Source organism: Macaca fascicularis, chromosome 16 (genome assembly GCF_037993035.2).
Source record: "Macaca fascicularis isolate 582-1 chromosome 16, T2T-MFA8v1.1".
Lineage (NCBI taxonomy): Eukaryota > Metazoa > Chordata > Mammalia > Primates > Cercopithecidae > Macaca > Macaca fascicularis.
In genome coordinates, this window is record NC_088390.1 from 2802378 (window position 1) to 2815193 (window position 12816).

Genomic DNA, 12816 nt, shown 5'->3' on the forward strand with positions numbered 1-12816 from the left:
TCCATGTCCTTGAGAGGCTTTTCTGTGTGATGGCTTCTTTCCTCTGTGGTCTTCTTTTAGGTCATCTCTCTGTGGGTTTTAATGAAAATGTAAATAATGTTTGTGCTGGTATACCTCTGTTAGACTGAATTTGGTTGTGCGTAAAATTACACTTGATTTTTGTCACACAAACTTACTAGTTTTACTCACATTAGTAGAGCATAGCTTTTTTCCAATATGGCTAGAAATATTTTTAAGTACGCGTTTAGTTTTGAAATATTTTATTTCTTATATATATTTTATCTTCTAGATGTTGATTTTGTTAGCTCCTTAATGATGCGCCTGTTAGCTTGTTGTTCCCACTTTAATTAGCCAGGATTGTACATTTATGCTGTCGACTTGCATTTCTGACTTGGTACCATTCTCTTCATCCCAGTACATAGCTATTTTTATATCACTTCTGGAAAGTGTCCCGATGATTGCCATTCACAATGTAAGTTATTATTTATATTGACAGCTACTGTGTGAAGACATTCACAGGACACAGAGAATGGGTACGTATGGTACGACCAAATCAAGATGGCACTCTGATAGCCAGCTGTTCCAATGACCAGACTGTGCGTGTGTGGGTCGTAGCAACAAAGGAATGCAAGGCTGAGCTCCGAGAGCATGAGCATGTGGTAGAATGCATTTCCTGGGCTCCAGAAAGCTCATATTCCTCCATCTCTGAAGCAACAGGATCTGAGGTACTGTATATATAAACTTGTCTTCACGGTTTTATTGCTGATATCTTAAATCCTTAGATAACTTTGCTGATTCCCAGTTTCATGGCTGTTAATGCATTTAAAAATCTGCATCCCAGAATTCTGAATCTTGAAATTCTCTACTCTTCACAGTGTCTGTCAGAAAAATAGCCTTCATTAATGAACATAATAATTTTATTTATAAATTTATGGTAAAATGCAGTTCAGTATTTATTTTTTAAAATTAATCCCAGATGTGATGGTATAAATGTTTCTTTAAATGAAGACTATTTCATATGGTGGCCTCTGATGTTCTTGATCATTTAAAAGTACTAGCTGAGTCTGGAGCTTTAACACATTTCTTTGTGATTCTTTGTGCTCTTTATGATTTTGGTCTTTCTGATTAACATGTTAAAAATAAATTACCTACAAGGTACAGCGGCACATGGCTATAGTCTCAGCTACTCAGGAGGCTGAGGCAAGAGGATCACTTATGTCCAGAAGTTAAAGTTCAGCCTGGGGCAACAGAGCAAGATCCCTGTTTCTAATAAATGAATGAAAATGAATGGTCTAAAAGTTTTGTTTGTTTTTGAGACAGTCTCACTCTGTTGCGCAGGCTGGAGTATAGTAGCGTGATCTCGGCTCACTGCCACCTCTTTCTCCCGGGTTCAAGCGATTCTCCTGCCTCAGCCTCCTAAGTACCTGGGACCACGGATGCATGTGCCACCCTGCCAGCTAATTTTTTATATTTTTAGTAGAAACAAGGTTTTGCCATGTTGGCCAGGCTAGTCTCAAACTCCTGACCTCAAGTGATCTGCCTGCCTCAACTTCCTAAAGTTCTGGGGTTACAGATGTGAACCACTGCGCCCAGCCCCACACTGATTTTGATAGAGGCATTCCTATCGTGTATTTTTAAAACTACATTTCAATAAAGAGGCAGTTCCCTCTTAAATGAATCTTCTCTTGTGAGTTCTCTTTATTTTGGTTGGCCCATTGCATTTTCAGATTCTGTTTACTGCCCTTTGGTGGTGGTTACATGCTGTGTGTCATAAATTTGATTCTGGTGCATCACACCGCCAGAGGTATGATGACTCACGCCTGTAATCCCAGCACTTTGGGAAGTCAGGGAAGGAGGATCACTTGAGCCCAGGAGTTTGAGCAACATAGCAAGACCCCTGACTCTACAGAAAGCTTTTTTTTTGTTTTTTTTTTTTTAAACTCACCACTATACTAATGAGGAAAAAATTTTTAATAACTCAGCCAGGTGTGGTGGTGCACTCCTGTAGTCCCAGCCACTCAGGAGACTGAGGCAGGAAGACTGCTTGATCCCAGGAGTTCAGAGCTGCAGTGAACTGTGATTGTTCCACTGCACTCCAGCCTGGGTGACAGAATGAGACCCTGTCTTGAAATAAATGAATATTCCCTAATGCAGATCAAATAAATAAATAAATAAATTTGATTCTGGTTGGATTTGTAAAAGCTAAATTAAATAGTGATTACAGAAATGTTGAAAAGTAAATGTATTATCTGTTGGTTTTATGAAAACTGAGTCCTAGCCTAAACAGAGATTTTCTGTTCTTATATTATCTGGGTCCTTCCTGTATAGCCTAGGTATAGTGTTAAAGACTTGTGTATTTCAACAGATAAAAACAAATTGGGTGGGTGCAGTGGTTCAAAAGCCTGTAATTCCAGCACTTTGGGAGGCCGAGGTGGTCCGATCACCTGAGGTTAGGAGTTCGAGACCAGCCTGCCCAACATGGCAAAACCCCATCTCTGCGAAAAATACAAAAATTAGCCTGGTGTGGTGGTGCACACCTGTAATCACACCTACTCAGGAGGCTGAGGCAGGAGACTCGCTTGAACCCGGGAGGCGGAGGTTGCAGTAAGCCGAGATCGCGCCACTGTACTCCAACCTGGGCAATAGAGCCAGACTCTGTCTCAAAACAAACAACCAAAATGCAACAAAATTGGAAATATAGATCATTATTAGGTAGAAACCATTTAAAGTCTGTACCTAACTTCTTGTGTAGGCAACTTAATTTTTATTATGTTTTCTGTAGACTAAAAAAAGTGGTAAACCTGGGCCATTCTTGCTGTCTGGATCCAGAGACAAGACTATTAAGATGTGGGATGTCAGTACTGGCATGTGCCTTATGACCCTTGTAAGTTTGCATAATCCTACCGTTTCTTTTGTATCTTCACTGTTTATACCTTTTTGGATTAATGCTTTGTGATATCTTATTAAATCTGAATTATACTGGGTTTTAAAATAACTTCTTTATAAATGTAGTTTTCCTTTAGCTTTTGTCATTACAGTGATGTGAAAGTTATTTCTCTAGAATGCAGGTTCTATAAAGAATCTGTAGAGCTAGTCGGTGTTTGAGGGAGAGATGCTAAAAAATTGTGTTATATCTCTTATGGAGAAGCAGCAGCATTCTTTTTTTTTTTTTTTTTTGAGACGGAGTCTGGCTCTGTCGCCCAGGCTGGAGTGCAGTGGCCGGATCACAGCTCACTGCAAGCTCCGCCTCCCGGGTTCACGCCATTCTCCTGGCTCAGCCTCCCGAGTAGCTGGGACTACAGGCGCCCGCCACCTCGCCCGGCTAGTTTTTTTTGTATTTTAGTAGAGACGGGGTTTCACCGTGTTAGCCAGGATGGTCTCGATCTCCTGACCTCGTGATCCGCCCGTCTCGGCCTCCCAAAGTGCTGGGATTACAGGCTTGAGCCACCGCGCCCGGCCTGAGGGAGAGATGCTAAAAAATTGTGTTATATCTCTTATGGAGAAGCAGCAGCATTCTTAGAGACCTGTTCACTGTTGAAGATGTTTGTTTGTCTGTTTCACTTTATTTGAATCCTTTTAACTGTTATATATCCTTGCTCACATAATCTAGTTTATTTGGCTTACTTAGGAGCATATTTCCATAGAAAAATATGTCAGTACTAGTAAGGGATTGTTGACACTGCTGTGTGCCTAAAGGAGTTCCAAAGAGATCTATGGATGTTCATTTAGTAGTAGTTTTTATAATTTGGCATCCACGTTTGTTTAGAGATTTTTTAGGTGCTAACCATACCTTGAAGTGATTGTCTCTCTGTAGGATATGACAGACACATGTAGAAGCATCTTCAAGAATTGATTAGAAAATGAAACTTTCTAGTAGTATTCTGAGCTGAGTTCAGCTGTACCATGTTGCTGTTAAGAAAAGATGATATATAATTAAAATAAAGCAGCCGGGCGCGGTGGCTCAAGCCTGTAATCCCAGCACTTTGGGAGGCCGAGGCGGGTGGATCACGAGGTCAGGAGATCGAGACTATCCTGGCTAACATGGTGAAACCCCGCCTCTACTAAAAATACAAAAAACTAGCCGGGCGTGGTGGCGGGCGCCTGTAGTCCCAGCTACTTGGGAGGCTGAGGCAGGAGAATGGCGTGAGCCCGGGAGGCGGAGCTTGCAGTGAGCCGAGATCACGCCACTGCACTCCAGCCTGGGAGACATAGCGAGACTCCGTCTCAAAAAAAAAAAAAAAATAAAATAAAATAAAATAAATCTGGCCAGGTGCAGTGGCTTATGCCTGCAATCCCAGCACTTTTGGAGGCTGAGGCAGGTGGATCACCTGAGGTCAGGAGTTCAGGGCCAGCCTGGCCAACGTTGTGAAACCCCGTCTCTACTAAAATTACAAAAATTAGTCGGGCGTAGCTGGGTGCGGTGGCTCATGCCTGTAATTCCAGCACTTTGGGAGGCCGAGATGGGCGGATCACCTGAGGTCAGGAGTTCAAGACCAGCCTGACCAACATGGAGGAACCCCGTCTCTCCTAAAAATACAAAATTAGCCGGGCTTGGTGGCGCATGCCTTCAATCCCAGCTACTCGGGAAGGCTGAGGAAGGCGAATCACTTTAACCTAGGAGGCGGAGGTTGCGGTGAGCCAAGATCAGGCCATTGTACTCCAGCCTGGGCAATAAGAGCAAAATTCTGTCTCAAAAAAAGAAGAAAAAAAGCCGGGCATGGTGGTGCATGTCTGTAATCCCAGCTACTCGGGAGGCTGAGGCATGAGAATTGTTTGCACCTGGGAGATGGAGGTTGCGGTGAGCCGAGATCGCACCATGGCATACCAGCCTGGGCAATAAAGCAAGACTCTCTTAAAAAAGAAAGAAAAACATACTCTTGGCCAGACACAGTGGCTCACGCCTATAATCCCAGGACTTTGGGAGGCAAAGGCAGGAGGAGCCCAGGAGTTTGAAGACTAGCTTGGGCACCGTAATGAGGCCCTGTCTGTACCAAAATAAAAATTTTAAAATTAGTTATGCATGATGGTGCATGCCTATAGTCCTAGCTACTTGGGAGGCTAAAGCAGGAGGATTACTTGAACCCAGGAATTTGAGGCTTTAGTGAGCTGTGATCATGCCACTATACTCCAGCCGGGGCAACAGAGAGAGTTGCTGTCTCTTTTTAAAACAAAACAAAACTTTGCAATGCTGTGCTATAACCGCACTATCCAGCATGGTAACTGCTAGCCACGTGCAGCTGTTATACTCTTGAAATGTGGCTAGTGAGACTGAAGAACTGAATTGTTGGTTGTATGTAATCTTAACTATTATATATTAAAGTAGGCATACATGGGCCGGGCGCGGTGGCTCAAACCTGTAATCCCAGTACTTTGGGAGGCCGAGATGGGCGGATCACGAGGTCAGGAGATTGAGACCATCCTGGCTAACCCGGTGAAACCCCGTCTCTACTAAAAAATACAAAAAACTAGCCGGGCGAGGTAGCAGGCGCCTGTAATCCCAGCTACTCGGGAGGCTGAGGCAGGAGAATGGCGTGAACCTGGGAGGCGGAGCTTGCAGTGAGCTGAGATCCGGCCACTGCACTCCAGCCTGGGCGACAGAGTGAGACTCCGTCTCAAAAAAAAAAAAAAAAAGGCGTACATGGACAGTAGCTACCATGTTCAACTGTGCAGTTCTAAGCCTTTTTCTTAAATTAATGTGTAGATGAATGTGCTGTTTTTTATAAAAATGGTATACTCCTTAATGTAGCTTTGTAGCAAACCTTTAATTTAGAAAGTATGTGATCCTTGCTCGTGTTGTTAGATGCTCTTCTTGTACATTGATCTACAGACAGTGCTTTGCAAACATCTTTGTTAACTGAATCTCTGGGCATGTGCTTAAAGATAAATTGCAAGAACGGAACTGCTGCGACGGGAAATACGGATGGATGGATGGATGGATGGATGATTGGATGCATGGATGGATGGATACATGGATGGATGGATGATTAGATGGATGGATGGATGGACGCATGCATGCATGGATGGATGGATGATTAGATGGATGGATGGATGGATGGATGAATGATTGGATAGATGGATGGATGCATGGATGGATGGATGATTAGATGGATGGATGGACGCATGCATGCATGGAGGGATGGATGGATGGATGGATGGATGATTAGATGGATGGATGATTGGATGGATGGTTGGATGGATGGATGGATGGATGAATGGATGGATGGATGGATACATGGATGGATGATTAGATGGATGGATGATTACATGGATGGATACATGGATTATTGGAGGATGGATGGATGGATGATTGGATGGATGATTGGATGGATGGATGGATATATAGTGAATGCCTGTATATCCTTCACCTAGTTAACATGTTTCCTTCATGTATGTGTGTATATTTTGCTGAAATCATTTGAGAGTTCCTTGGAGACATCGTACACTTTACCCCCAAGTATTTTAGCATGAACCACCTAGGAACAAGGATAGTATATAAATAACCACAATAAAATTAATCACACTCAAGAAATTTACCATTGATAGACTACATATTCAGATTTGTTCTTGTTATTTCCATAATGCCCTGCGTGACTTCTCTTTAACCCTCATCCAGGACCCAGTCAAGGATCATACATTATATTTGCTGGTCATGTCTTACGAGTTTTCAGTTTCCTTTAATCTAGAATTCCCTAGACTTTTATTTTCTTTTGGTCTTTTGGTGTCTTTTGATGTTTTTGGTATGTATAGTTTTATCATATTATTAAATAGATGCTATTTAAACATTTTGTCCTTTCACTAAGTCAAGTAACTTTTTTGTTTTTAAGGTGGGTCATGATAACTGGGTACGTGGAGTTCTGTTCCATTCTGGGGGGAAGTTTATTTTGAGTTGTGCTGATGACAAGACCCTGCGCGTGTGGGATTACAAGAACAAGCGATGCATGAAGACCCTCAATGCGCATGAACACTTTGTTACCTCCTTGGGTATGTACGCCTCGTGACGTCTCTGACATTAGATTTTGGAGTGCCAGACGTAACAGTGTTTTACATGATCATGTGAACTTTGCCAGGTAAGAAATGACCATGTGCTTTCAGAGCAGAATAGAGAAGACAGATGAAAATTTTGTGGATTCCTACCATTTGTTTTAAATTCTCCTTTCCTGGCCGGGCGCGGTGGCTCAAGCCTGTAATCCCAGCACTTTGGGAGGCCGAGGCGGGCGGATCACAAGGTCAGGAGATCGAGACCACAGTGAAACCCCGTCTCTACTAAAAATACAAAAAACTAGCCGGGCGAGGTGGCGGGCGCCTGTAGTCCCAGCTACTCAGGAGGCTGAGGCAGGAGAATGGCGGGAACCCGGGAGGCGGAGCTTGCAGTGAGCCGAGATCGCGCCACTGCACTCCAGCCTGGGCAACAGCGGGAGACTCCGTCTCAAAAAAAAAATAAATAAAATAAAATAAATAAATAAATAAATAAATAAATTCTCCTTTCCTTAACTCTTTGTATCGTTAGCCTTATAATAAAAACATTACTTTCTGCACTGCACAACATTGGTTTTGGAAACCAGAGTTTATGAAGAGGATACTTAACACTCTGATGGGTAATTTTTCTCCCCTATTAGTTTGTTTCTCAAACAAAATCTTCCTCAACGTTTCCCTCTGGCAGGTGTACACTGTCAGGTACTAGAAACTCAGAAAACTGTATTTGATTTTAGTAAACATCCTCACTGTCATTTGGACTTGCATCTGGAATTTAAGATAGTGAATACAGTCAAGTCTAATAAATACACTGAAGTATAATGGACCAAAGCCTCGGTAAGGTGGAGCTAATGCCTGCCCCACAGGATTGTTTCAAGGATTAGACACGAATATGGAGCATTTGTGCTATGCCTGGAACTTAGTGTTCAGTAAATAGATACGGTGAGACTCTTTATTGTTAGATTTGAGCCCTGCTATGCCTTTAGTCCCAGCTACTCAGGAGGCTGAGGCTGGAGGATTGCTTGAGCCCTGGAGTTCTGGGTTACAGTGTGCTGTGCTGATCGGATGTCTGCACTAAGTGCAGCATCAATATGGTGACCTCCTGGGAACAGGAGACTCCCAGGTTGCCTAAGGAGGGGTGATCTGGCCCAGGGCATGAACAGAGCAGGTCAAAACTCCCCTGCTGATCAGTAGTGGGATCATACCTTTGAATAGCCATTGCAGTCCAGCCTGGGCAACACAGTGAGACCCTGCCTCGAAAAAAAGAAAAAAAAAAAAAAAGATTCGAGCACCATTTGGGATGGGCCAAACAGGAACAGGCGTGTTTGTAGAGATGTTAATACAGGTTTTGATCATTGAGTCTCAACTTCCCTAACTAAATTGGCAAACTAGATACCTTCTTGGAGTATGTGTATATTGGAGAAACCTGAAAACTCCTGGTATTTGGGCTTTCTTATTTTGTGGCTCATTAAAAATTGTATCTGGCTCAGAGTGATGGAGGGTTGGGGACCAGGCAGGGTCTTGCTCTGTAACCCAGGCTGGAGTGCAGTGGTGCAGTCATGGCTCGCTGCAGCCTCGACTTCCCAGCTCAGACAGTTCTGCCTCAGTCTCCCGAGTAGCTGGGACTACAGGCACACACTACCATGCCCGGCTAATTTTTTTTTTTAATTTTGTATTTTGTAGAGAGGGAGGTCTCACTTTGTTGCCCAGGCTTACTGTGGTTTTTAAATAAACTGTTTCTTTTTCTTTCAGATTTCCACAAGACGGCACCCTATGTCGTCACTGGCAGCGTAGATCAAACAGTAAAAGTGTGGGAGTGCCGTTGATTGCGTCTCCTTCGGCCCCTCCTCCCTCTTTTCCTCTGGATGCACTCTGATGATACCATGGTTACCCCCATTGAGCTCTGTTTAAATAAATATTGTCCTTTCATGTAAATTATTCTGGATGTAGATTGAGCTTATTAAATGTTACACACAAAGTATTCATGCATGGTGAATCCAAATTGTATACTGTAAATTTACATACGTTGTCTAGAAGTACCATAGGGGTTTAAAAACCTGGGCTGGCATTGGTCACACCAGGCCTAAGAAGGCAGAAGTTGAATCATTTGAACTAGGGCACTAAACTGAATAGTTGACAGTGTCATTTTATGTTGGATTATTAATTCCTGTTTTTCTTTCTGCTATCTGTTGGTGCCTGACTTGATGGCCTCATTTGGGGAAAAGTGGTGGTTATTAGGGCTTTTTCTGAAATGTGTATCTATGTAACATCACTTAAGTGTGCTTAATAAATCTTTAAGGATTTTAGATAATAAGGCAACAATTCAGAATCTTCTGAACCATCTATGTAATGAATGGGGATTACACATTGGATTTTTCTCATGACACATTTGCCAAATCAGTAGGATATATTTGTTTTGGCAGCCTATCAAGCAAAGGCTAGTGGTATATTTATGTAAGAAAATGACTGTAAATCTCAAGAAAAATCTCAGCAGCTAATTGCAACTCATTTATTTCATTTCGGTCTTAATGCTTTGTAAACAGGTCAAAAAATCCTATCATACTCTAAGCTTCTATTTTACACACTAGACATACTTCTAGTTGTATTCTCCATACTATTAGACTGTAGTGATGTGACTTCCAAGTAGAATGTAATCTTCCCATTGAGTGTGTCATGGTACAAATCACTATTTGTTTTTGGTGTTTTTTAGGGATGTGCAATGTGCATTACATAATGACAGAAGTACTGAGAAGGTTCTGTGTGCCCATTTGAAAGGAGAGGGAGGAATACAGCAGTTGGTTTTTCAACATGAATCTGATAATTGATTTAAACTGTGTTTCACTTACAGGTTTTATAAAATGACAGGGTTTAATGGAGCGTGCATAAAAATGTACTGTTTTCACCTTTTGTTTATATGTAAATGTTTGTAAGTATATGGGCCTATCTGTAAGTGGATAAGTCTATATGTGTGTATCATACACATCAACCTCCACGTCCTTAGTCCTGGGTTTTTGAAAAAGTGCTAAAACGGACAAGTAGAATAAATCTTGCTGTGGAATGCCATGCTTTAGAACAAACCCTTTTTGATCTTAATGCTTCTGAAAACTAGGTCTGACTCTGGGGATTTTTTTCCAGCCGAAGGAAAATCACTTCCGTTATTTCCCCCTCTAATTTAGCCGCTTGACATTTTACACAGCCCAGATATATTGTATATTTTGACCCAAAGTTACAAGTAGGTTTAAGAGAATTTTTACCCATGACTTTTGGAGCACTATTCCATTGTCAGTTATTAATAAAGAATTCCATTGCTTAGCTAACCAACGGGTTTTTTTTTTTCCCAAGAAAGTTATTTGAAAAGTTAACAGAACAATGAGATAACAGTGACAGTTTAACAGAGAGAAAATTCTGAATTGCATTTTATTCATTTGTGTACTACGTGATTTTTTAAATGTCCCCTTTAGTATTTAATGGAAATTTGGTTCCTGCAAAAGACGAAGGGTGAGAGTTAACGTCCTGTAGATACACACAGAGACTAGGCCGTCTATTAACTAGAAGCAACTTTGTGTCTAGCTTGTGTCTTTTTGTTTGTTTGTTTGCTTGTTTGTTTTTAGATTCCTGAGAGATGTCTCTGGAAGGGAAAGTTTTGAGAACTAATGGCTATTTTTGAGGACAAAAATTACATCTTAATTAAGCTAATTCCTTAAATACATACAAGTAGGTGAATTTTCAGGACAATATTGCCTCACAACCCTGCTTACATTGAAAAGTCTTTTTCCCTTAGCTCTTCTGACTGGATTTTTCTACAAAAACTATGGGAAATATCTTTGTTCTTGTTTGCTGCTATTTTCTGTCCTATTTTGAGAAATATAAATACATAGAAATGGTGCATCTTAACATTTGTTTGTACATGTATAAATGTCTTGTATTTTAATTCATTTTTAGCATGAATTGTTTAAGGGTAAGCCACAACATCTAGAAATCACTCATAGATAATTGAACAATAAAGGAGAATGGTACCGATGCAGGAGGAAGCAAGCGTGTCTTCCCCTGCGGCACACAGCGACTTGCGTTGAGAAGGAGGAGGAAACGATTACTCTAAACAAAGTTATCCTTACTTGGGAGATTGCCACAGCCTGCTGCTGAGTTGAGTTACCAGACATCCTCCATGTGAGAAGCAGCGAACATTGAATCTCAGGGATGGCCCACAACTGGGTCCACATGTAACGAGCCCTGTTAAATAACGAAGGGGTTGGGGAGAGCAGTCCGTCTACAACCTGGAATCAGATTTGCAAAGGTTTCCTGCACTGCTGTCTGACACTGTCCTGTTGATGCCCTTTCTGACTGTGTTCTCTGTTTTCTCTGTCTGCTGTCTAACCCTGTGCCTTGCCTGGGATAAGGACAATGATGAGGTTACTGGTTTGGATTGTAAGTAGAGGACTTTTATTAATTGGTTTAGAGGTTCACTGCTGCTTTGTCACTTTCTCAATCAAATTGGCCACTTATTTAAGAAATAAAAAGCTGGTAGAATTGCATCCTCAGATGATTATTGACTGTGTGTGTGTGTGTGAAAACAGACATTCCAGTGCCACCCAAGTATCTCTAACGTGCCCAAGAAATCTTAGCTGTGCTCTGGAGAGTGCAAGCCATGGAAACTGTTCAGACAGCGCGTGGAGCCTAGTTGCCTGTTGTCACAGCAGCTTGCGCTTTAGGAGACTAAGACCGTCCTGGTTCGTCTGTGTGTGGTGTGACCAGTGGTGTGCCCAGAGCACTCCTCTCAGAATCACTAGTGTTAGCAAGTCGTCCCAGGCTGGGGAGCACTCGCTGTAGTCTTTGGAAAGCTTTGGCTTTAGATTTACCAAGCCCTGTCTCCCCACTGCCAGTGCCCTGCTCTCCCGTTCGCCTCTTTCTGTTTCTGTGTGAACTTCCCAGTAATATCACTCGTTAAATAGATTTTCTTTAAATTTATTTAAAGAACAACTATTTAAAAGTAAAGGATATTTTGTTGACATTGGTGGCTTGATCGTCCTTAAGCAACTGAAGTTAAAATTGTTGAAGGAAAAGGCACTTAAACTGGTTACTCTTTCTTGTCCAGCTGTATATAAGTCCAGTGTGTTCATTAATCTAGCTGACACAAAGAAGAATCTCCTGGTAGAGAAGCGACGTGTAAAAAACTGGTGGAAAAAGGTTTTGGATTTTTTTCCAGTGGGGTGGGGGGAGGGCAAGCTGGATTTACAGGTCACGGCTGGACTGAATGGGCCTTTTTATCTTCCCACCGTATCATGGAAGTAGCTGCTTGCTTGTACTGCCTATCCTTCAGGCATCCCTAAAGCTCACTCTGAAGATGGTAGAGACAAACACAGACTCCTGGAGTCAAAGTTGATCCTGACACTGACACGAAGGCAAGCCTTGATTTCATATGAACATTGCAGAGGTGGCGATTGAGAAAACAGTTCCCCAGATTGTAAGAGTTCACTGAAGATATTGACACAATTTAAAAAAACAAATCAGTAAAGGAATGTATATAATATTGCTCTCGTGTTTTACAGTAAGATTTGTTGCTCTCAGACTGTGTAAAACAAAATTTATTCATGTTTTCTGCATATTAAAAAATCTTATTGTACCAATTGGTAAACTATTAAATGCCTATAAAACTAGATGTGATTTTTTTTTTTTTGGGGTCTTCCTTTGCACAGGTGAAATCCTGATGGAAAGTGGGGCTGTATGTAGCACCAGTCACAAAGAGTGACACGAATTGGTGTGAGGGCGGTAGGGCCTGATGAGCTGCTTGAGGGCAGCACCCGGACTGGCTTTGCTGTCCCCTTTCCCCCAGGTGGAGGAGGGAGT

General features: G+C 42.0%; 1 protein-coding gene across 4 annotated transcripts in view; it reads left to right on the forward strand.

The window, feature by feature from the left end:
• PAFAH1B1 (platelet activating factor acetylhydrolase 1b regulatory subunit 1) overlaps positions 1–12626 on the forward strand; it is a 109558-nt gene extending 96932 nt beyond the window's left edge. For all 4 annotated transcript variants that reach the window (XM_065532582.1, XM_065532581.2, XM_074018215.1 and 1 more), the window contains 4 exons: positions 497–725; positions 2783–2884; positions 6825–6981; positions 8725–12626. In XM_065532582.1, the coding sequence (XP_065388654.1) occupies positions 497–725; positions 2783–2884; positions 6825–6981; positions 8725–8798 (562 nt within the window). In that variant the 3' untranslated portion in view covers positions 8799–12626. The remainder of the gene's footprint in view (positions 1–496; positions 726–2782; positions 2885–6824; positions 6982–8724) is intronic.
• Positions 12627–12816: the final 190 nt, after the last annotated feature.